The sequence below is a fragment of the Pristiophorus japonicus genome, chromosome 6 (assembly GCF_044704955.1).
Source record: "Pristiophorus japonicus isolate sPriJap1 chromosome 6, sPriJap1.hap1, whole genome shotgun sequence".
Lineage (NCBI taxonomy): Eukaryota > Metazoa > Chordata > Chondrichthyes > Pristiophoridae > Pristiophorus > Pristiophorus japonicus.
The window spans coordinates 13507775-13533587 of record NC_091982.1 but is presented as its reverse complement, the minus strand read 5'-3'; the positions used below and the strand labels follow the sequence as shown (position 1 = coordinate 13533587).

General features: G+C 43.5%; 1 protein-coding gene across 3 annotated transcripts in view; it reads right to left on the bottom strand.

The window, feature by feature from the left end:
- kif4 (kinesin family member 4) overlaps positions 1-25813 on the bottom strand; it is a 79485-nt gene that overhangs the window by 7910 nt on the left and 45762 nt on the right. For all 3 annotated transcript variants that reach the window (XM_070882626.1, XM_070882625.1, XM_070882627.1), the window contains exons 19-27: positions 24260-24343; positions 21489-21599; positions 18853-19005; positions 18380-18477; positions 12772-12901; positions 11861-12031; positions 9628-9726; positions 6621-6698; positions 1982-2086 (exon numbers count right to left, since the gene is read on the bottom strand). In XM_070882626.1, coding sequence (XP_070738727.1) covers positions 1982-2086; positions 6621-6698; positions 9628-9726; positions 11861-12031; positions 12772-12901; positions 18380-18477; positions 18853-19005; positions 21489-21599; positions 24260-24343 — 1029 coding nt within the window. The remainder of the gene's footprint in view (positions 1-1981; positions 2087-6620; positions 6699-9627; positions 9727-11860; positions 12032-12771; positions 12902-18379; positions 18478-18852; positions 19006-21488; positions 21600-24259; positions 24344-25813) is intronic.

Genomic DNA, 25813 nt, shown 5'->3' with positions numbered 1-25813 from the left:
TGAAGGACCTGATATTCCAGGTCCCGAACTACACGTTGAAGGATGGAAGATGCCTGTGCGTGGATTTAAAAAAATTTAAAACACAAAAAACGTGTGGTGGCCATTGCACACCAGCCACCACACGGGCTTGACAGAGCTAGGTCTTGGTCCAGTGACAAGGATTAACCAAGACGACTGGAGACCAGCTCTGCTGCAGGGACCTAGTGCGCACACATATCAGTGTGGGCTGGCCCATCTGCCCCTGGGGCATCGTCTCTGCTGGGCCACGATCACTCGTCGCTCCTGCTGGGGGTCCTTGTGCATGAAACCCAAAAGGTTAGTTTGCAGGTGCAGCAGGTAATCAGGAAGGCAAATGGAATGTTGGCCTTCATTGCGAGAGGGATGGAGTACAAAAGCAGGGAGGTCCTGCTGCAACTGTACAGGGTATTGGTAAGGCCGCACCTGGAGTACTGCGTGCAGTTTTGATCACCTTACTTAAGGAAGGATATACTAGCTTTGGAGGGGGTACAGAGACGATTCACGAGGCTGATTCCGGAGATGAGGGGGTTACCTTATGATGATAGATTGAGTAGACTGGGTCTTCACTCGGAGTTCAGAAGGATGAGGGGTGATCTTATAGAAACATTTAAAATAATGAAAGGGATAGACAAGATAGAGGCAGTTTGTGTTTCCACTGGTCGGGGAGACTAGAACTAGGGGGCACAGCCCCAAAATACAGGGGAGCCAATTTAAAACCGAGTTGAGAAGGAATTTCGTCTCCCAGAGGGTTGTGAATCTGTGGAATTCTCTGCCCAAGGAAGCAGTTGAGGCTAGCTCATTGAATGTATTCAAGTCACAGATAGATAGATTTTTAACCAATAAGGGAATTAAGGGTTACGGGGAGAGGGCGGGTAAGTGGAGCCGAGTCCACGGCCAGATCAGCCATGATCTTATTGAATGGCAGAGCAGGCTCGAGGGGCTAGATGGCCTACTCCTGTTCCTAATTCTTATGTTCTTATGTTACCTGCCCACGCTCCAATCACCCAACCTGGACCTTGGTGACGTCCAATCCAGTCACCCTCTTGCACCAGTTCGCTCTGCTCCCTGAAGCGGTATGCTGCCACGCTGGCACCAGGGCTTATATAGGGCCCTGGTGAGACCATACCTGGAGTATTGTGTACAGATATGATCTCCTTACCCAAGGCAGGATATACTTACCACAGAGGGAGTGCAAAGGTTCAACAGACTGATTCCTGGGATGGGGGGGTGGGGATTGTCTTATGAGGAGAGATTGAGTAGACTAGATCTATATTCTCCAGGGTTTAGAAGAATGAGAGGTAATCTCATTGAAACATGCAATATCCTTACAGGCTTGACAGGATAGATGCAGGGAGGAAGTTTACCCTGGCTGGGGAGTCTATAACCAGGCGTCACTGTCTCAGAATAATGGGGTCAGCCATTTCAGACTGAGATGAGGAGAAATCTCTTCACTCAGAGGGTGGTGAATCTTTGGAATTCTTTACGCCAGAGGGCTGTGGAGGGTAATTTGGTATATTCAAGATCGATAGATTGTGGGATATTAAGGAAATCAAGGGATATGGCGATAGTGTAGGAAATGGAATTGAGGTAGAGGATCAGCCATGATCTTGTTGAATGGCAGAGCAGACTCGAGGGGCCAAATGGCCTTCTCCTGCTCCTAATTCTTATGTTCTTATACTGTTGCTCAGTAGCCAGATTTCAGCAAGTAACAGATACACAACTGCAACCAAGCAGAATTGCTCAATGTACTCTTTTTCTCAATGACATTCTTTTGGATAAAAGTTGGGAAGGCAGTTGCATGCCTGGCCTCCTTGTACAATGACCACAGGAATTTCATACATCTATCCATCAATTCCACCTAATTTCCTGTCGTTACATCAACTCACTGCACTACCCTTATTCACCACATTTTTTTTTATTTGTCAATAGCTCATTGCATAAAAGAGAATAAAGATTTCCTTACCTTGGGAGGATCATACTCAAAGGGAGAACCTGAATGTTCATTTGGTACGTTCGTTAGGCTGTTATCAGTCAGCCTACTGGTTGTATACTGGAGCAGGTTTAGTTTCTGCAAAGAGAAAATATATAATTAAACTCAGTACTCCTACCATCTCAAACTTGTGGCCCTAACCATGCAATATCAGACTAAGAATGTGCACTGCAATCTGCAATCAATTTTATGAGAATATGATTTTACCATCTTCGCTTTGGATAATCCCACCATTCCTTTTCCCCCTCCATATCTAAAACATTTCATGCAATGGTCTCAAGTGATCCTGGATTTTTGCCTTCCCCATCCTTTCCAAAACTTCACTTTGAAGCATTGGTTATAAGTTACATTGGCAAATTTAGGACCAAAACTAGGAAGGCGATCATAACGTTACCCCACATGGCCATGCTCAAGGAGCTTTTTATTATCCATTGCCATCCTAGCATCCTGAATGCTTTTCTTTGATTAAACAGTTTATTGGATCACTCCATTCCCCACTGCACCCCTCTAATATTGGGCAAAGTTTTGGTTTTCTTGCTGTTTCGTCCACAGCAGCTTATTTCCTAGTTTAACTCCAATCCTCCTGCAGTGACAAACTCTGCAAGCTCCTCTTATTTTCTTGGTCCAAGCACCCCGAAATTGGCAGTGAATCTTACTTATTTAAAATTTATTTAATATAATTGTCCGTGCCGGATGGCTGAGGTTCTGATTGCTCCAGTACTCCACATTCTTATCTTCTGCAGGCCTTCCACATGGCAGAATGACCCCATTCCACCTCCTATCGCAAGATGGCATGAACACAAGAAGCAGAAAAAGAAAATAAAAAAATACCAAAGCAGAAAGAGCATGAGGCAGCATAAAGGAAGTTACAGAAAAGAAAGGTATAACATTGTAGGAAAGGAAATAGAAAAAAAAAAGAGACATTGTTGCACTCTTTTTACTCATGTATATGCTTTGTATCTGAAGGATGTCTGAAAAACTTGACCAGAAACATGTTGTGCCATTTTTCTACTGAAAACAACTGTTAGGCCCCTTGCACATGCCTGTTGTAGGAGCCCTCGGAAATTGGGTTGACCCGAACAGAGTACACATTCAAGCCCTGCTCCGCTCAGGTTTTCTACATGTGCAGCCCAACCAGCAGCCAGCACCAAAAAGTTAACATTGGAAAAAAAGGTAGACCCTGAAGAAGTGCTCCCACAGGTTCGATTCCTCAAAAACATTAATTCCCTTGTAAATAAGGCCCCATGACCACATGATGGATGAATCTATCAATATCCAGAAATGTACTTCAAATGGTGATTCTTTCCACCTAATTGAAGCCTCCACCTTACCATTTGTCCTACTCAAATCCCTGCAGCAGCCCTAATCAGGTCACAGCTTGGTCTTCCCCCTACTCTTGACACCATGTCCTACTTAGAGAACCGGACTCCATTCTATCATTCCCACCTCATTCAACATCCTGCATATTACAGTCCTGATGTATCCTTTCTTCCCTGATTGTTACCCTTGATGACTTCAATCTAGATCTAAACTACCATAGCTCCCTATCCTTCAACTTCTCTGCTATCTTACTCATATGCACTCTAACTAAATTCCATGAACAACTAGCATTTATATAGTAGTGCCTGTAACAGGGGGAAAAAAAATAGAAAAATCGAACCAAGGAGAGGATATTAAAATGACTAAACGCTTGGCCAGTCAGATGGATTTTAAGGAGGCTCCTACAGGAAGAGGGAGAGATAGAGGGGTTTAGGGGTTTCAGAATGTAGGGCCTAGACATCTGAAGCCACCAACAGTCAGGCAAAGGGAGGGAGAAATGCACAAGGAGAGTTGGAGGAATGTAGTTTTCGGAGGGTTGTGGGCAATGTTCTCTCTTTTTGATTCAAAGATCCAATGGCACTATTTTGAGGGCAAGCAGGTGTGTCGCCCCCAGTGTCCTCGACCATATTTATCCCTCAATCAACATAACCAAAAATTAGATAATCTGGTCATTATCACATTGCTGTTTGTGGGAGCTTGCTGTGCGCAAATTGATTGCCACATTTCCTACATTACAACAGTGACTACACTCCAAAAGTACTTAATTGGCGGTAAAGCACTTGGGGATGTCCAGTGGTCGTGAAAGGGGCTATATAAATCCAAGTCTTTGGTTTTTTTTTAAAGGGTGCGAGGCCCCTTTAAGGGGCTTTGTGGCAATTCAAACTTCCATGCATGCAGTTTTTTCCACTGAGAAATCGGCAAGCCGCCTGCACAGGAGCTTCAGACAGATAATTAGGAACACTTTGTAGGGCTGAAGATGGTTAGAGATAGGGAGAGGGGAGGTCATGAAGGAATTATAACTAGGTTGAGAAATTTAAATGAGGCACTGGAGTCTCCAACGCATTTCCTTTCCGTCGCTGAGTTTAAAAAAAAAAATCAGAAGTGATCAGCTGGCCTTATCAGCCATGTTCACCCACTCAATTATTTTCCTGTGGGGGAAAACAAAATTCCCACCGAATCTATTTGTTTCTCCAACTCCCACTCCTTTGGCTTCAACCCATTATATGTCTGCTACTGTTGCCTCACTGAAGCATTGTTAGTTCTACAATCTTCTCCAGACTTCCTTTTCCTTCTGTACCATTCGGGCCTTTTATAGGGTCTCTGGAATCACTGCCCTAAACCCCTCTGCTTCTCTCCAAAAACCACCTTGTCACCCAAGCCACAAATCACCTTCTAAACTCTCCTCTGGCATTCTATATAGAATTTACAGCACAGAAATAGGCTGTTCGGCCCAACTGATCTATGCCAGTGTTTATGCTCCACACAAGCCTCCTCCCACCCTACTTCATCTAACCCCATCAGCATAACTTTCTCCCTCATGTGTTTATCCATCTTGCCCTTAAATGCATCTATGCTATTTGTCTCACCTACTCCATATGGTAGCGAGTTCCACATTCCAACCTGAGTAAAGAGTAATTCAAATTCTCAAACTGCCATGGTGGGATCTGAACTTGCACGCTCTGGATTATTAGTCCAGGCATTTGGATTGCTAGTCGGGTATTACAACCACTAGACTACTGTACTGTTTTTGTATATTGTGAGCCCAAGTGCCCACATGGTGTGGAGGAAATTGAACCAGGGCCACTACCTTAATATTTGAATTCCCGAAATGCGTTTCCATCTCGGATATCATTGCGCCAAGATTAAAATTTAACAGTATTTCCCCATCTTCCACCTCCATTGACAGGTCACACAGCAATGAGTAGAAGTTGTTCTTTGGGAATCTCCTGGATGACTGTCGCACCTAGTCCCCAGAGAACTCATTCCGTAGACATCAGATTTTCACCTTTGGGACAGAGTTCAAATACAGGCCAGAGTGGTTGAATGACAGTCTCCTTTGGCCCAGAAATCCCGGTCGGCTGCTTCCCGCGGGCGATCAGGTAAAAGAGTTAAAGATGCGCACCTACCTGAAGCTGCTGCGCCCACACGAGTTCCCAGTCCGGAGGCCTCCACTGACTGCGCGTCGCAGCGTGTGCATGTCAGGACGTGCGCAGGGCTGGAGCTGCAGCCACATGGCTCTGGCAGCCAATCAAGGTAAAGTATATTCTCATTCATAATAATGGGAATGAACGCCCCCCCCACCCCACCCCCAACACAAAAATAAAAAATACCACATTTAATTTAAATGAGTTATTTATGTATTAAAAAAATTTCCGATTTTTAAAAAGAGTTTTAAAAATTATGATTCAAAATAAACTTACTGTAGTAGAGAGGGTTTTTAAACAATAAAATGTGATTTTTAAATTTTATCAGGTGCAAAAGTTGAGGACATTTGCTGGGCAAGATATGGGTAAATACCGCCCATTCAAATGTTCCGAGCTCGACGGATCAGAAAAGGCGGTTTTCAGCGCATGCGCAGTGTGTTGAAGACCGGCTTTTGCAATGCCTTCCCAGGTCCGCACATACTCGATATGGACCTGGGAGGCTGGGATTTCTGGGCCTTTATTTGCAGAGTCCCAGATGAAACATCGTCATGCTTCTTAAAAAGTGCCTTGGATGTTTTATACATTAAATGCGCTACATAAAACTACAAGTTGTTGTTGTAAGACATAGGCTCATAGCATTCACAAAGGTTTGTGGAAAAGGGTATTCTAGTCGGGTACAGTGAGAAAAACGATTCAGACTTCCCTTGTGTGTCCTTTGTAAACTGACACTTAAGCAACAGCTCTGAGCATCCACGAGGGAACTGGCCACAAGCCTTTATCAATTAATGACTAAATAACAAAAGCACATCACAAACCAATTAGGTATAAAGTACCAGGTTTCAGCAAACCAAGGAGAGGCATTAGGTAAATAATGGGCAGATATATTGATACTTGGAGCATGGTTAAGGGGTGAAAAGTGCTATGTGTTGCGATTCTTAATGTGCTTCGTGGGGCTCCATGGTAGTGGCTAAAAACAAAGTTTAGACACCCAAGAATAGTCCCTTACCTGATCACAACCCAACAAGACTCCAGAAAAAGTTTCAAATGTAGTCTGGAATGCAGGTAATATTTCAAGTTACCACAATAATTTTCCCTATCCCCTTCCGGGTACTCGACTCTAGACTCCACTGCAGTTACTAGTTACATACCTCCTTATATGTTTCATTCTCTTCCATCAGCTGCTGATTCCTTTCATATAGCCCTTTCATCTTCTTGATCTCTTCATCCTGTCAGATTGAAAAATGTTTAAACATATAGGGCCCAAGTTTCCACACGATAAAAAAACGGGCGCCCCTCCGAGCTGGGCGCCCGTTTTTCGCGCCTAAAACGGCGCCGGAAAAAAAACACGCGATTCTGGAGCGCCCTGCAGCTCCTTGTCTGTTTGGCGTGCCGCCCAGGGGGGCGGAGCCTACACTCACGCCGATTTTGTAAGTGGGAGGGGGCGGGTACTATTTAAATTAGTTTTTTTTCTGCCGGCAACGCTGCGCGTGCGCGTTGGAGCATTCGCGCACGCGCAGTGTGAAGGAAACATTGGCACTCGGCCATTTTTGTAGTTCTTTGCAGCTGTTTAGTTTTTGAACATTTTTTAATAAAAGCACATTGCCATCAGCACATCAGCACTGAGAGGGCTGCAGGAAGCCTGAGAAAGTTGAGGCAGCCGTTTCCCGACCACCTCCCCCTTTTGCCGTCGGGAAATGGCTCCTCAATTTCTGAGGCTTCCTGCAGCCTTCTGTCTCCTTCCCTCCCGCCGTCTGGAACGGCTTCCCCCCGCCGCGTTTGGTCGGTCGCGCACGCCCCCCCCCCTCGGAACAGCTCTCCCCCCCCCCCCTCCCTCCCGCCATCTGGAACGGCTGCCCCCCCCCCCCCCCCCCCTCCCGCCATCTGGAACGGCTGCCCCCCCCCCCCCCCCCTCCCGCCATCTGGAACGGCTGCCCCCCCCCCCCCCCCCCAACGTTTGGGAACGGCTGCCTCGTTTTGTGAGGCTTGCTGCAGCATTCTCCCTGTCTGAAGCACTTTCACAGGTAGGAAGATGGTTTATTTAATCTTTTCTTTACTTATAAATTTTTATTCAGGTTGGATTTATTTGTATAATATTTATAGAAGTATAAACAAGGATTTATTGTAGAATTTAATGACTTCCCTTCCCCCCCCCACCTCGTTCTGGACGCCTAATTTGTAACCTGCGCCTGATTTTTAATGCGTAGAACAGATTTTTTCAGTTCTACAAAAATCTTCACTTGCTCCATTCTAAGTTAGTTTGGAGTACGTTTTCACTGTGGAAACTTTCAAATCAGGCGTCAGTGGCTGGACACGCCCCCTTTTGAAGAAAAAATTCTGTTCCAAAGTAGAACTGTTCTACCTGACTAGAACTGCAGAAAAAAAATGTGGAGAATTGCGATTTCTAAGATAGTCCGTTCTCTACCAGTTTCTCCAAAAAATCAGGCGCAAATCATGTGGAAACTTGGGCCCATACTTTCTCAACCCCTCCAAATGCAAAATTGAGATCTCTTCCCTCATCTGTTTCCTACTCCCCTTCCCCCCCACCCCTCAATTCAACCCTCCACATCACACCCCAACTGCTGATCGGCTCCCAGAAATGCCATTATCTACACATTGACCTTCACATCTTGAGGAGAGATACATATGGAGGGGAGAGTTTGAGTACTTAGATCAGAATATATTGACCTCATGTGAATCCTTCAAGAGGCTGTTAACTCAGATTGAAGCCCATGAAATTGAAGGCAATTTATTGACCTAGTTAGGAAATTGGCTGAACGGTCAGAGACAGTCAGCATAATGTGCAGATACTCTAATTGGCTGGATGTGACTAGTGGTGTCCCGTGGGGATTGGTGTTGGGGCCTCAACTATTCACTATTTATTAAACAACTTGGATGTTGATATAGACAGCCACATATCCAAATTTGCCAATGACACAGATAGGTAGCATTGTAGATTAAAGCATAAAATTACAAAGGGATATTGATAGATTAACTGAATGGGCAAATCTGTGGCAAATTGATTTTGATGTAGGTCAACCAATTTGGACCTAAAAAGATAGATACTTTCTAAATGGTGGAAAGCTAAAAATAGAGGTCCCAAGATTTGGGAGTCCAGGTACATAGATCATTAAAATGTCATGAACCGATATAGAAACAAATAACCAAAAAGGCTAATGGAATGCTGGCTTTTATATCTAGAGGACTAGAATACACAAGGGTAGAAGTTACGCTACAGCTGTACAAAGCCCTGGCTAGATCACACCTGGAATACTGTGAGCAATTCTGGGCACCACACCTTAGGAAGGATATATTAACCTGGGAGGGAGTGCAGCGTAAGTTTGCCAGAATGATAACTTAATCTGTGAAGTCAGGGTAAGAGGAGAGATTACACAAATTAGGGTTGATTTCCCTGGAATTTAGAAGGTTGAGGGGGTGACCTAATCAAAGTTTTCAAGATATTAAGGGAACAGATAGAGAGAAACTATTTCTGCTGGGTGGAAAGTCTAGGACTCAGGGGCAAAGTCCAAAAATTAGAGCCAGACCTTTCAAGAGTGAAATTAGGAAACACTTATAGAAATCAAAGTATATAAATGATAGAATGGTTACAACATGGAAGGCGGCTAGTCGGATCATCGAGACAGTGCTGGCTCTCTGAAAGAGCATCTCAGTTATCCCACTCCCCCCTCCCTTTCCCCGTAGCCTTGCAAATTTTCTTTCAGGTACTTATCCAATGCCCTTTTGAAAGCCATGATTGAGTCTGCCTCCACCACCCTTTCAGGCAGTGCATTCCAGATCCTAACCACTCGCTGTGTCAAAGTATTTTTCTTATGTCACCTTTGGTTCTTTTGCCAATCACCTTAAATCTGTGACCGCTGATTCTCGACCCTTCTGCCAATGGGAAGAGTGGTAGAAGTTTGAAACTCTTCCGCAAACGTCAATTGATGCTAGATCCATGGTTAATTTTAAATCGGAGACGGATAGATTTCTGTTAATCAAAGATATTAAGGGATATGGTGCAAAGGCGGGTATATGGAGTTAGGTCGCAGATCAGCCAGGCTCAAGAGGCTAAATGGCCTACTTCTGTTCCTATGTAGCAAGCTAGCCCCCTAAAATTTACACTGGATCATGGCAAATACATTATTTTGAAACACTTACTTGGAACTTAAGCCTCTCCAGAAGTTGGGCCTCTTGATCTAGAGAGGAATCCTTTGCTGGATTGGAATTTTGTGGAAATTGACTAAGCAGATAGATGACCTGGGAAGAACATCAAGAGTCAGCAAAATCATGGGCAGTTTTACGTTAATATATATAGTTCAGGCAACAGTCAATATAATGCAGTTCATTCATTTTGAGTCATCCAAATACCATAATTGGGATTCTGGTTAAATGTAAGTGTTTCTTCTTGTAAAGCTCTTACTTTGCTGTGGATCTTTCCCATTCAAGGAGAGCACACACAACATAACACTTTCAACAATTAAGAAATTTAGTGTTCAACATTATTGTCCCTTTCTGAACACAAATTTCCAATACGAGAGAATTCAACCTAAAAGTTAAATTTAAGGCAAATTGGGAATTAACTGCATTAAAATTGAGATTTGGATCAATTGTATCAAAATAGTAATCAAATAAATGTAAATACATCTACTAGTCAGTAAGGGGTAATCCATGCAATTGCACTCCAGGCTGAAGTGTTACATTTAGAGAGGGGAAGAAAGATGGGTCTTAATTTCAGAATCAGAGTCTAGAAATTAAAAATATTACCATTCAACTGTAGCTCTATTAGTCAGGTTACCACCATGACTAGAGAAATCCCTATCACTGCAGAGAGGAGTTTGCAAAATACAAATCTGCAAGTGTATAATAATCATGGATTTACTCCAAACTCTCGCATTTCCTCTATTTACCTTGATTTCTGCCATGCCACTGTTGGAGGCCAATCATCTTAGTCCCAGGACACCACTGCAGGAGTTCATTAAGGCAACTTACTAGGCCTAGCTGCTTCAATGATATTCCCTCCATCATAAAAGATCAGAAGTGGGGCTGGGCTGTTTGCTGATGATTGCAGTGATCAGCTCCATTTACAATTTCTCAGATATGAGGCAGTTCAAGCCCGCAAGCACCAAGGCCTGGACTACATGTTGCAAGTAACATTCGTGCCACATAAGTGACAGGCAATGTATAACTTCGAGAAAATGTAACCAGCTCCTTATGATATTCAGTGGCATTACCATCACTGAGTATCAATATCCGGAGAGGCACCATTGACCAGAAACTCAACTGGACAAGCCACACTAAAGCATGTCAGAGTCTAGGTATTCTGTGGATAGAGGCTCACCTGCTCATTCCCCAAAGCCTTTCCACCACCTTCAAGGCATGTTAAAAGTCTGATGGAGCACTCTCTGCTTGTCTGGGTAGGTGCAGCTACCCAGAAGCTAGACACATTCAGGACATAGCAGTCTGCTTGAATAGCGCTTCACCCACTAGCCTAAGCATTTACCCCCTCCACCACCAGCATATCATAGCAGCAGTGTTTATTATTAGCAAGATGTACTGTAGCACTGTGCCAAAACTTATTTGGCAGTACCTTAAACCCACAACCTCCACAGCCTGGAAGGACAAGGGCAGCAGGTGCATGGGAACATCGTTGCCCCAGGATCCTCTCCAAGACACACACCATCCTGACTTGGACATGCACCGGGTTCTCAGGTCATTGGGTCCAAATCCTGGAATTCCCTACCCAATGGTATTGGTGATGAAGATGCTTCCACAATGTTGCCTCTAATTTTTTATTTGGCCTGCACAGCCCCTTTTTCTATTCAAAAGCCAGCTTACCGGCTGTGTGGCCTGCAGAGAACTGCGCAGCTAATAGGGAACATTGTTTACCACATTGAATGCAGAGGTTCAATGTGACAGCTCACCACCACTTTCTTACAGCAACTGGGGATGGGCAATAAATGCTGGCCTTGACAGTGACACGCATATCCAGAGAGTGAATTAATTAAAAAAAATAAAGACGATAGACCTGCTCTCAGGGTTTGGTCTGTATCTCTTGAATTAGTTATTGGAAGTTGGATGAGAGCAGCACAAGGCTGATCTACCCTCCAACATCCCTGCCACCATCAATCTCACATTGCAATTTTTTCCTTTTCTTTGGATCCCTGAAGTTTAGCCATGATTTCTGTAATGTTTGAGACTTTTATGAAATCATTCATAGAAGAAATGCAATCTTTAAAGCACCTCTACATCTTGGACAGCCTGCCCGGGAATATGAAGCCGACGATTCCAATAGCGCACCAAGCCAGTTCACTACTGGGCTACGTTTGACAAAGCTACCATGGGAAGAACGAGCTGAGCACTGGGAAAAGTTTGTCGATGGCACGATATTCACCTTCTCTTGGTGCTGCTGTTCTTGCTCCAGCAGCTGTTGCTGATGGTCAGTCTCCATCTCAGCTATTCGGGTTTGCTCCTCAATTAAAGTCTTCTGTAGCTCTGCATTGCCAGCTTTTGCCTGGTTTAGTTCACTCTCCATTTTACCATGTGATACTTTACATGACACCAGCTTCAAAAGAAAAAAGAAAATGTTATCTTCTTTCTCTATTAAGAGCAAAGGATCACCAGATGCACCTGCACCAAAAAGTACAACATTAAAGTAATCTTCAGCACAGTTTTGATTATTTAAGTGAATGAACATAGCGCTCAGATACTGGCCCAGAACGGTTACTGAGCTAGACCATGCAAGTGTCAAAACTTAATAATCAGGAAGAAGAAAAAAACATTTTATCCACACCCCTAAACTCCATGGAGTCAAAATTAGGCACGTCAATTTTTGGGCGCATGGAATGCACAAGGCAGGATTCCTGCCCTGAATGGGGAGCCCCGGGGCGTCCCAGATATTGGACTTTGGGCCTCATTAACATCAACCCAACATGGCATAGAGAGCCAGCTGGTGAAGAATAAAGAAAGATCGGACCACTGCTAGCATTGCAACAGCCCTCAGGTAAGTGAGGACCGGGTCAGGAGACAGGAGTAGTGGTGATCGAGTGCTGGGGAAGCGTGGCCCACATCCTTTAAATGTGGGATCAGGAGCACTCCTACTCTTCCCGACTGCCTCAGGGCAAATCAATCTTGGAATGGGAGCCTCAAGCAGGCATTGGGTCTCTTATTTGCACATGCAAAAGGGTTTGTTTCAACCATTGGCACTGTACAGCACTTCCATTTGGAAATTTGCACGCACTATCTGCTCGGATTTAGTAGCACCAGAACAGGGAACATTGCGTGGTTAGATTGATAGGTCCTCACCTCGCTCATTAACCACTTCAGTCCACATTTAGCCTCTACAATAGTAGCAACTGTTTCCCATCGATGCTTCAGCCTTTCTTCATTGTCTGCATCCATCAACTTCTGTTGGAGGTCAGCAATTTGAGCACTCCTACAATAGCAAGAACACAAATGATTGTATAGGTCAACTGTGCTTCCGTTATTCAAGCCAAGCAAGCAGCATGAAATTCTCTTTTACTAAATGCTCATGCTCAAACAAGCCAATGATCATGGAGCCCCAATCAGACCCATTGATGGACTATAGCTTGGGCACCAGAAAACAACATCTCAAAATTTGACTTCACTTAACTTGGTACTGTCCAAATTCTTCAGCTCCCAAAACCATAATATCACAAAAAAACCCGATGGTGCAATGTTGATTCAGTACATTTGTAGATAGGCAACAGACTAGGTCAGGAAGGAGACTGAAGAGGGTTGGAAAAAAGAAGAAATGGAAGGCAGAAAGAGATCTCACTTAACTGGAAGTATTGCAGCTGTAGTCCATCTTAATCCCACATACAAACACCAGCAGCAAACTTAAGATACCAAAATGATACTTAATGGACCATGAAAGATGTGCCAAGGGCCAAGCTGTCAACTAGAGACTGAACAATTGTATAAAATCTGACTCTCGAGAATAACAAACTCAGTTCTGAACAGATGAAAAACTAAACAACCACTGGCTAGAACAAGGCCATTAATTTACATTGCTTTCCCTCCAAGTGCCACAACTTAAAGTACGAACTCAATGACAATACTGGTCCTGGAAAAGCCCAATACATTTTCTCTAGGTGGATTGTGTAATTTTTCTCCAAAGCATTCGAGGTAGCCAGGTTACAAGACTCGTAATCAATACACTCAGTGGTTACAATTTTTAGATTTGAACTGAAGAAATTTGGAAGATTCACTCATGGTAACAAGTGCTCCAGAAAACAAATCCTTCATTTCAAAGAACATTTTTCAACAATTTAGATACCTAATTGACTTTTGATGGATTAAAATACACCCCCACTCTGAAAATTTTTGATTGAAGACAAGCAACGAAATGATGCATTGCTGTATAAAGGTTAAAATGATATGGGTATAGATCCCCAAAACAAATGGTACCAACATGGAGAACATTTCTTGCTGAACCTAATTTGACTGACAAATAGAATTCACCAATGATCTGGTGAGAATTGACAGCTGACCTTTCCCTCCCAAACAGGGCAGTTGCAAGATAAGGGCTGTGCTGGCAATAACTAGAGGAAAAGCAGTTAGAAGGATTTATAAGTCATAATTATATAATAAAGGACTAAAAAGGAAAAGACAGACAGGGCTTAAGATTACACAACAGAGAATAAAATACTACAAAAATAAAGTCTCGCTCTCTCTTAGTAATAGTGTAAAGGGCAGAGAGTTTGAAGAATTTCTTAAGTGTGTTCAGGAGAACTTTCTTGGTCAGTACATGTCCAGGCCAACAAGAAAGGAGGCATTGCTGGATCTGGTTCTGGGGAATTGAGGTGGATCAAGTTTCAGTAGGGGAACATTTATTAGTATCATAAGGATAAGGACAAAGCAATCTAGAGTTAAAATACTTAATTGGAAGAGGGCCAATTTTGGAGGGTTGAGAATGAAGCTGACCCGGGTAAATTGGAATCAAAGATTGCAGGAAAAACTTGAAATCGAACAATGGGCTGCCTTTAGAGATGATCGTTTGGGTGCAGTCATGATACATTCCCACAAGGGGGAAAAAGGGAGGGCAACCAAAGCCAGAACTTCCCTATTCATCATCATCGTAGACAGTCCCTCAGAAGCGAGGAAGACTTGCTTCCATTCTTAAAAATGAGTCCTTAGGTGGCTGAACAGTCCAATAAGAGAACCACAGTCCCAGTCACAGGTGGGACACAGTCGTTGAGGGAAAGGGTGGGTGGGACAGGTTTGCTGCACGCTCTTTCTGCTGCCTGCACTTGATTTCTGCATGCTCTCGGCGATGAGACTCAAGGTGCTTGGCACCTCCCAGATGCACTTCCTCCACTTAGGGCGGTCTTTGGCCAGGGACTCCCAGTGAGGATGTTGCACTTTTTCAGGGAGGCTTTCAGGGTTTCCCTGCAATGTTTCCTCTGCCCACTTTTGACTCATTTGCCGTGAAGGAGTACAGAGTAGAGCACTTGCTTTGGAAGTCTCATGTCTGGCATGCGAACGATGTGGCCTGCCCAGCAGAGCTGATTAAGTGTGGTCAGTTCTTCAATGGTGGGGATGTTGGCCTGGTCGAGGACGCTAATGTTGATGCATCCATTCTCCTAGGGGATTTGTAGGATCTTGCGGCAGCATCGTTGGTGGTATTTATCCAGTGACTTGAGGTGTCTACTGTACATAGTCCATGTCTCCGAGCCATACAGGAGTGGGTGTATTACTACAGCCTTGTAGACCATGAGCTTAATGGCAGTTTTGAGGACCTGGTCTTCAAACACTCTTGTCCTCAGGCAGCTGAAGGCTGCATTGGGTACTGGAGGCGATATTGAATCTAGTCATCAATGTCTGCTCTTGTTGATAAGAGGCTCCCGAGGTATGGGAAATGGTCCATGTTGTCTAGGGCCACGCCATGGATCTTGACTGGGTGTGGAGGGGTTGGGGGGCAGTGTTGCCGCTGAGGACAGGCTGGTGTAAGACCTTTGCCTTACTGATGTTTAGCGTTAGGCCTATGCTTTCATACGCCACAGTAAATACGTCGACTATGTCCTGGAGTTCAGCCTCTGTGCGCAGACGCAGGCATGGTCCGGGTACTGTAGTTCGACGACAGAGGTTGGGGTGGACTTGGACCTGGCCTGGAGACGGCAAAGGTTGAACAGGTTCCCACTGGTTCTGTAGTTTTGTGCCACTCCAGCCCGGGGGGGGGCGGCTTGTTGACATGGGTGGAGCATGGCAGCGAGGAAGATTGAGAAGAGGGTTGGGGTGATGACACAGCCCTGTTTGTCCCCGGTCCAGACGTGGATTGGGTCTGTAATGGATCCATTGGTAAGGATCACGGCCTGCATGTTGTCGTGGAGTAGGCGGAGGATGGTGACGAACTTTTGGGGGCATCCGAAATGGAAGACAATGCTCCATAGACCCTCGCGGTTGATGGTGTCAAAGGCTTTTGTAAGGTTGAAGAAGCCACGTATAAGGGCTGGTGCTGTTCTCTGCAGCTGTCGTGCTGCAAAAATCATGTCCATTTGTGCCCCGCAGGGGACGAAATCCACACTGACTCCAGGAGGAGCTCCTCAGCCACAGGGAGAAGACGGTTGAGGAGGACTCTAGCGACGACTTCCCCAGTGGCTGATAACAGGGAGATTCCTCTAGTTGCCGCAGTCGGACTTGTCCCCCTTTTTTAAAAAAGATGGTCACGATCACTGAATCTCAGATCTCCCGGCATGGTCTCCTCCCTCCAGATGAGAGAGATGAGGTCATGTATTCGTGCCAGTAGTGCCTTTCCATCATACTTCAGTGCCTTAGCACTGATGAAAGAGATAGAGAGCAAGATAAAGCAGAAAGAAAGGGGTGTATGCCAGATGTCAGTTGAGAACAAGTGAGAACCAGGCTGAACACAAAGTTCAGAGGGGAAGTGGAAAAAGAAAAGAAGAGGGGCAGAGGGAAGAGGAGGAGGAGAATAGATTGGCAGCTAATATAAAAGTTCTCTATAGACATTTAAATAGTAAACAGGTAGTAAGAGGAGGGGTGGGGCTGATTAGGGACCAAAAAGGGGACCTACGCATGGAGGCAGTGGTCATGGCTGAGGTACTAAATGAGTAGTTTGCACCTGTCTTTACCAAGGAAGATGCTGCCAAAGTCAATGAAAAGGGGAGTTTGTTAAGATATTAGATGGGATAAAAATTGATAAGGACGAGGTAGTTGAAAGGCTGGCTAGTCAGCAGGACCGGATGGGATGCATCCTAGGATGCTGAGGGAAGTAAGTGGAAATTGCGGAGGTACTGGCCATAATCTTCCAATCCTGCTTAGATACGGGGTCGGTGCCAGAGGACTGGAGAATTATAAATGTTACACCATTGTTCAAAAAAGGGTGCAAGGATAAACCCAGCAACAATAGGCCAGTCAGCTTAACCTCAGTGGTGAGAACATTTTTAGAAATAATAATCCGCAACAAAATTAAATGACACTTGGACACGTCTAGATTAATTAAGGAAAGCTAGCACAGATTTATTAAAAGGTTAAGTGTTTAACCAAATTGATTGAATTTTTTGACGAGGACATTGTGGACGTGGTGTACATGGACTTCCAGAAAGGCATTTGATAAAAGTGCCACATAATAATAGGCTGCCAACAAAGTTGAAGCCCGTGGAAGAGGGACAGTGGTGGCATGGTTGACAGAGGAAAGAGTAGTGCAGAACAGCTGTTGGACTTGAGGAAGGTAGATGTTCTCCAGGGATTAGTACTAGAACCACTGTTTTTCTTGATTTATATTAGTGATTTGGACTTGGTTGTACAGGGCACCAGTTCAAAATTTGCAGATGACACAAAACTTGGAAGTAGAGAGGAAGATAGGAATAGACTTCAAGGAGGACATAGACAGGCTGGCTGGTGGAATGAGCAGACACGTGGCAAATGAAATTCAACATAGTAAAGTGTGAAGTGATACATTTTGGTAGGAAGAACGAGGAGAGGCAATATAAATTAAAGGATACAATTCTAAACGGGGTGCAGGAACAGAGAGAACTGGAGGTATATGTGCACAAATCATTGCAGGTGACAGGACAGATTGAGAAAGCGGTTAAAAAGAATACAGGATCCTGGGCTTTATAAAATAGAGGCAGAATGTCAAAAGCAAGGAAGTTATGAACCACCTTTATAAAACACTGGTTCGGCCACAACTGGAGTATTGTGTCCAATTCTGGACACCGCACTGAAGGATGTGATGGCTTTAGAGAGCGTGCAGAAAAGATTTACAAGAATGGTTCCAGGGATGAGGGACTTCAGTTACATGGACAGACTGGAGAAGCTGGGGTTGTCCTCCTGAGAGCAGAGAAGGTTGAGAAGAGATTTGATAGAGGTGTTCAAAAATCATGAAGGGCCTAGACAGTAGAGAGAGAAACTGGCAGAAGGGTCGAGAACCAGAGGACACAGATTTAAGGTGATTGGCAGAAGGTCCAAAGGCGACACGAGGAAAAACTGTTTTTTGCAGTGAGTGGTTATGATTTAGAATGCTCTGCTTGAAAGGGTGGTGGAGGCAGGTTCAATCACAGCTTTGAAAAGGGAATTAGACAAGTACCTGAAAGAAAAACATTTGCAGGGCTATGGAGAAAGGGCAGGGGATTAGGACAAGTTGAAGTGCTCTTGCAGAGAGCCGGCACGACTCAACAGGCTGAATGGTATCCTTCTGTGCTGTAACCATTCAATGATAATAAACCCCTGCAGAATCCATGAAATATTCCAATTAAATTAAATGCTGTATACAGGCAATTAACTCAGAACTTTAGTGCAATACTTAAAGTATTTTTGTATCTAGAAATTTGATTCCAGAAACTGCATGTCAAGTATGGTATATTTAACAGCAGTCAAAACAATTCCATATACAACTCCCAGCATGAACCTCGATTCCCTCCCCACCAACTACCTGAGTTCTATTTCGGTCTCCACGCTTTCAATCTGCTTGTTTAAAGATGGATCCTGCTCGGTGGGTTTCATTAGTTCAGTCAACGTAAGGGTCCGCCGCTGCAAAAAGAATTGAAAACATACTGAAACTGGAGAAAGGCTAGGATGGAAATTCGTGTTAAAATGGGGGAAAAAAAAAGTCACCAATTTGGGTAAAAAAAAAAGATCCAGAACAAGGGATGGGGGGGGGGGGGGGCGGGGGGGAAGGACACAAATCTCAATTAACAGAAAATGCTGCAAGTACACAGCAAGTCCTTACACATCTGACAAGTGGATAGGTTCACAGGACTGATATTTCCAGCATCTGTTTTTATTTTTGTCAGAATTGGATAATTGAAATTACACACAAGTTCCAAATACAAGGACATTTCCTAAATATAAATCAAACAAGCGGACAATCTTTCATGTCCCTTTGGTTTAAGAGTCTGTACTTACCCGGAGTTTGGATGGTGGACGATGGACCTCTTTCTTCCCCACAAGAAAGGTGAGTTCCTGTGCCAAGACCTTCCGGTCATCCAGTAGGGAGTTCAGGTGACGACGAGCCTCCCCAATACTCACAAGTACCTCGAGCTCATTTACCAGCCAACTCTGAGCCACAAAGAGGTACAAGAAAACAATTGTGAGGAAACATTTCATGCACAAGATGTGTTAAATGGAGTCGTAAAGCATGCCGATCAGGAAACTATAAACAGGGGGTAAACCTAGCCATCAGCATAATAGTTGCCATCCGTAAAGTCAAAGAGTATAAAACAATACATTTATTGTTTCACAAGGTATTAGTCAGTCCCCATCTAGAGCTCTGGTCATCTAACTGTAGGAAGAACACAGATAATTGTGGATATCAGGAAAGGTGAAGAAAATGGGACTGATTTTCTTTTTTGGGGGTGGGAGTGGAAAGGAAAGTGACCCAATTTAAATTTCAATATTAATGGAATTGGTGAAACTAATCCAGATAAACTTTACTCTGATGACTGGGTTCAAATATCAAATGGACAATTTTTTTTTTTTAAATATAAAAAGGAATAAAAAAAGGGAAGTCAGTAAGGATCACCCAAAATGGAACAGAACATATGGAAAGACCACTGAAGACAGTATAAATGGGTTCAAGAAGCAATCGGATACATTTCTGGAGAGAGAAAAGGATTAAAGGACACAAGGTGGATGTGCAAGAAGTGCACTTGTTTGACAGGAGACAGGTTTGTCTCGTCAATTGCCTTATCCTGCTCCGAAAAATTACACTCTGGTCCTGATCGTCAGTTGATCAATACTTCCTCTTCCCAATCTCAACTGCCTTCCTTCTACAACAAATATTACTTCCAGTAATTTAGACTACAATCCATTAATGAGTCAGTTTTACATAGAATGTACACCAACAGGCCATTTAATCCAACTGGTTCATGCCAGTGTTTATGATCTACACACACCTCCTCTTGCCCTACTTCATCTGACCCTACCAGAAGATTCTATTCCTCCCCACCCCATGTGTTTATCTTGCTTCCCCTTAAATGCATCTATTTGCCTGAACTACTCATTGTGGTAGCAAGTTCCTATCAGATTTATTAGTGACTATCTTGTAGTTATGGCCCCTAGTTTTGGTCTCCAAGTGGAAACATCTTCTCCATGTCTAGTCTATGATCATCTTAAAGACTTATCAGGTAACCTCTCAGCCTTCCCTTTTCTAGGTAAAATCTTTTTTGCACCTTCTCTAGTGCCTCTAATTTTTTTTTTAAATATAGAGACCAGAACTGTGCATAGTTACAGTTTTATATCCAAAATTGTCCTTAAGTTTTGGTTAAATCAGCCTAACTATTGTGTTGAATCATGAAGTGATTTTCACTGGATTGCAATGTTAAAAAGATTTTATTTTGCTAGTTTCTCCCCTCTTCAGCTGGAGATGGCGACTCTTATTTGGGATGCAGTCCATTGGCAACTTACTCTGGCAACTCACTCAAGTGGCCATTTTCCACATGTGAGCCTAAACAGTGAATGTTGGCAGGCTACTTGATAACTGGAGGCATTAGAGGCAACCCTGAGTCTGCCCAGTTGACATCTACACATGCCAAATACCCCATTCCCACCATCCAGCTAAGAACTGCTAACTCCCTATGGACCTGGGGTCTCCTTTAACCAGCTGAATTATCAAAGAAGTTTGCAGCTCAGGGTTGACCTTAAGGAAGAGAGACACGGTATACTCTACTCCCACCACCTTTCATTATTCAAATGGTGGAACACAAAATATGGATTCAAAGTTGGTTCAAATCCAATATGCACGAGCATCGTCAGAGGAAACCCTCCAATGCAAGTTTATATCGGTCACATCACGCTTGTATCCAAAAGAAAATTGGAGTCTTCCTTGGACATTTATATTTAAAATAGCATACATCTTTGTTCAGATCATTTATGGTAGGGATGTCAAAGAAAAGGCCTGGAAAGAACAATTCCTTTCTTTGTTCACATTATGCAATGCCGACTTTAACTACTGCTCAGCCTCAGTTCTTTAAATTTCTTCGGCCTGGAGGAGTGAAAAAGGTTGCGCCACAATTGGTGAATTGAGGAAGGAGCCTTTTTGCATCAATTTGTAATCAGCCTTTACCATGTTTCCAGGCCTAGAAAATTTAAAGTGGTGGGGCTGAAGCTTCCAAATATTCAAAATATTCAAAATTGGGATAACAGCAGCAACAATGAACATCACGGGGTGGAAGGGAGCAATAGCCAAAGACAGCAGCAGTCCAGTCCAGCACTGGAAGTGGACAGCAACAAAATCTGCTTCACATGTTCAACATTTAGCTGGGACAAAGTTTGGCTTTGAATATCCACCTGGACTAGATTTAGAGTAAATGTTTAGTGAGAAATACATTCTAAACAATATCACTGCTGCAATGAGCGATGTGGTTATACACATTCTGCAATGATTTGCATAAAATAGCACTAGGCCAGGAGCAACATGAGGCACGCCAACTGCAAAATTAATGGTAAGTGTTCAGCTACAGCACATACAGAATGTCGACAATGTAAAGTAAGCACAGTGACAGGTTTCAAATGTATGCCCAGCATGCTTCAATTCATTGCACCTTCACTCTGGCAGCAGTGCCTTCCATTCCTCGGTTTGATTCCTTGCGTTTTTCAGCGGCATCCCTCTGCTTCTGTAGTGCATCACGCAAGCGCTTGTTCGCAGCAGTAGCCTAGGGAGACAGAGGAAGCCATGCTAACTGATTCCAGAGAGGAATACATGCAAAATATAGCATGATCAATGTCTAGAAAACTTTACCCCTAAGCTTTCTTCACACAAGACCCAGATTCTCTCTCAAAAAGGAAGAGAGTTAGTAAATGCCAGAGAATACAAAACTCAAACACTCAATTCTGTAGACTCTCATGGACTGTCTCAGGTAATCCCTCCAAGAATTCTGATCCGAGCCCTCTTTGAACAAACAGTGAAACACATAGACCCCGATATTGATGGGGAGGGGAAACTCAGCAAGGCTGGGGACGTGGACGTCCTCAATTTATTTCTTCGATTTCCTGCCCGGCAGACAGCCAAATTGACAGGCAGAGAGTCAGGTTGGGGACACATTACCAGTTTTAAAACTTTTAAACCCACCCAGAAAGGTGGGTGTGTGGGAAGGGGTGGTGTTAATTGCAAGGCCATATAATCTGGACACAGAATGGTAGCCAACATTTCATGTTATTTTGTTTAATTATGAGTCACATGGCTCCTGGCTCAAGATTTGATGAAGGATAAGCCACGAAAAGCCCGGGTCCAAAACTTACCCGTCAAATATTCAACTTTAAAGTTTAACAGATCTAAAAGCAAACCAGGTGCCATGGCTGGCATCAACAGAGGACAACCATTTTAGCTCGCAACATTTCATTTTAAAGACTGGCATATTCACAAGATATGCCGGGGGAGGAGGGGGGGGGGGGGGGGGGGGAAGAAAAGAGAAAAAAGAAAGAGAACAAAGGAAACACAGGTTTCCCCATCAACATCTCAATGCATTACAGCCAATGATTCACTTTTGACATGTAGTTGCATGCTCTGCAGGTAAATGCAGAGAGTGATAAAACAGTTTAACTGATCATTTTATAAGTATTGTTAGATGAGGGACACCCGGAGAACATAAGAACACAAGAATTAGGAACAGGAATGGGCCATCTAGCCCCTCGAGCCTGCTCCACCATTCAACAAGATCATGGCTGATCTGGCAGTGGACTCAGCTCCACTTACCCGCCCGCTCCCCATAACCCTGAATTCCCTTATTGGTTAAAAATCTATCCATCTGTGATTTGAATAGATTAAATGAGCTAGGCTCAGCTGCTTCCTTGGGCAGAGAATTCCAGATTCACAACCCTCTTGGAGAAGAAATTCCTTCTCAACTCGGTTTTAAATTGGCTCCCCAGTATTTTGAGGCTGTGCCCCCTAGTTCTAGTCTCCCCGACCAGTGGAAACAACCTCTCTGCCTCTATCTTGTCTATCCCTTTCATTATTTTAAATGTTTCTATAAGATTATCCCTAATCCTTCTGAACTCCAGCAAGTAAAGACCCAGTCTACTCAATCTATCATAAGGTAACCCCTTCATCTCCGGAATCAGCCTAGTGAATCGTCTCTGTACCCACTCCAAAGCTAGTATATCCTTCCTTATGTAAGATGACGAAAACTGCATGCAGTACTCCAAGTGCGGCCTCACCAATATCCTGTACAGTTGCAGCAGGACCTCCCTGCTTTTGTACTCCATCCCTCTCGCAATGAAGGCCAACATTCCATTCACCTTCCTGATTGCCTGCTGCACCTGCAAACTAACTTTTTGGGCTCAAAAGAGTTTCATGCACAAGGACCCCCAGGTCCCTCTGCACTGCAGCATGTTGTAATTTCTCCCCATTCAAATAATATTCCCTTTTACTGTTTTTTTCCCCCCCCAAGGTGGACGACCTTACATTTTCCGACATTGTATTCCATCTGCCAAACCTTAGCCCATTCGCTTAACCTATCTAAATCTCTTTGCAGCCTCTGTGTCCTCTACACAACCCGCTTTCCCACTAATCTTTGTGTCATCTGCAAATTTTGTTACACTACACTCTGTCCCCTCTTCCAGGTCATCTATATATTGTGAACAGTTGTGGTCCCAGCACCGATCCCTGTGGCACACCACTAACCACCGATTTCCAACCCGAAAAGGACTCATTTATCCCGACTCTACTCTGTTAGCCAGTCAATTCTCTATCCATGCTAATACATTTCCTCTGACTCTGCGTACCTTTATCTTCTGCAGCACCTTATCGAATGCCTTTTGGAAATCTAAATACACCACATCCATCGGTACACCTCTATCCACCATGCTCGTTATATCCTCACCAAGAATTCCAATAAATTAGTTAAACATGATTTCCCCTTCATGAATCCATGTTGCACTATTCCTAACTAGATATCCCGCTATTTCTTCCTTAATGATAGCTTCAAGCATTTTCCCCACTACAGATGTTAAACTAACTGGCCTTTTGTCTGCCCCCTTTTTAAAAAAAAACAAGAGGAGTTACATTAGCTGCTTTCCAATCCACTTTTTCTTCATTGGATTTTTAATGCCCAAACAGGGAGACTAAGCCTCTGCTAAATGACTCAGCCAGTAGACAATGCAATATTCTTATCGTCCTAGAATGTGCTCAAGTCCTAGAGTAGGCTCGAACCACACCTGCCATCTCAAAAGAGTGCGCTACTAACTGACCAAATCAACATTATTAAACAACTTTTCGGCAAACGTTCTCTCTTCCTATAAACCAATTCCTCATTCACTGAAAAGATAATCTCCCAACTGCCATCCAAAGTCTCAGAGGAAGCTGCCCACAACTCACCTCTTCAGTTTTGCGCCTCAATACATTTGCTTGCTGTTTGTAGTTTCGTTCTAGTTTCAGCAGTTCATACTGTCTTTTTCGGTCCTAGGGAAGAAAGAATTTAATAGATAGACCCTGAATGTAGATTGAACGTCCTCAATATTCTTTATTTCTCCCAAATCCCAAGCCAACAAGAAAAATGCAAATTTAATATAGAAGCAACTCTGAAGTAGAGGCTATTAATGTGTAAATGTTGTCTGACAGTGCCCATGCACTACTCTACCTTCATGGTGTAGTAAAAAGTAAACAGGTAGGCAAACTACTTTTTATATAAAATGCAAGAAATATAAAAACAGATTGTAAGAGCTTTTACAAATATGTAAAAAGGGAGAGATTAGTGAAAGTAAACATGGGTCCCTTAGAGGCAGAGACAGGATAAATTATAATAAGAAAATGGCAGAGATATTAAACAAATATTTTGTCTCTGTCTTCACAGTAGAGGGCACAAGTAACATACTGGAAATCGTGGGGAACCAAGGGTCTAATGAGTGTGAGGAACTTAAAGAAAAAGTACTGACAAAAACAAACAGGACTAAAAACTGAAAACCCCTGCCCTACACCCTAGGGTGTTAGAGGTAGCTGCAAAGATGGTAGATGCATTGGTTTTGATCTTTCAGAATTCCCTAGATTCTAGATCCATCCCGGTGGATTGGAAGGGAGCAAATGTAACCCCGTTGGTCAAGAAAGGAGGAAGAAAACAAAACATGGAACTACAGACCAGTTAGTCTAATATCTAGTATGGAAAATACTAGAATCTATTATTAAAAGGACATGGTAACAGGGCACTTGGAAAATCACAATATAATTAGGCAAAGTCAACACGGTTTTATGAAAGGCAAATTGTGTTTGACAAATCTATTAAGAGTTTTTAGGGTGTAACTAGCAGGCTAGATAAGGGGGAAAACCAGTAGATGTAGTGTAGCAAATTGTTAGAAGGCATTAGATAAGGTGTTACACAGGAGGCTGTTGCACAAGATTAGGGCTCATGGGATTGTGGGTAATACATTAGCATGGACTGAGATTTGGTTAATGGACAGAAAATAGTAGGAACAAGTGGGTCATTTTCAGGATGGCTGGGTGTAACTAGGAGTGCTGCAAGGATTAGTGCTTGGGTCTCAGCTGTTTACAATCTATAATCAATGACTTGGAGGAGGGGACCGAATACAATACATCCAAGTTTGCTGACGATACAAAGTTAGGTGGGAAAGTAAGCAGAGAGATATAGACCGGTTAGGTAATGGGGTAAGAAAGTGTCAGATGAAGTATAATGTGGGGAAGTGTGAAATTATCCACTTTGAAGGATTAGAAAAGCAGAATATTGTATAAACAGGTGAGACACGAGTAAATGTTGGTATTCAGACAGATTTGATGGTCCTTGTACACGAATCAGAGTCAACAAGCAGGTACAGCAAGCAATTAGACAGGCAGCTTGTAAGCCTTTAATGCAAGGGGGTTGGAGTAGAAGAGCAAGGAAGTCTAGCTACAATTATATAGGGCTTTGGTGAGACCACACCT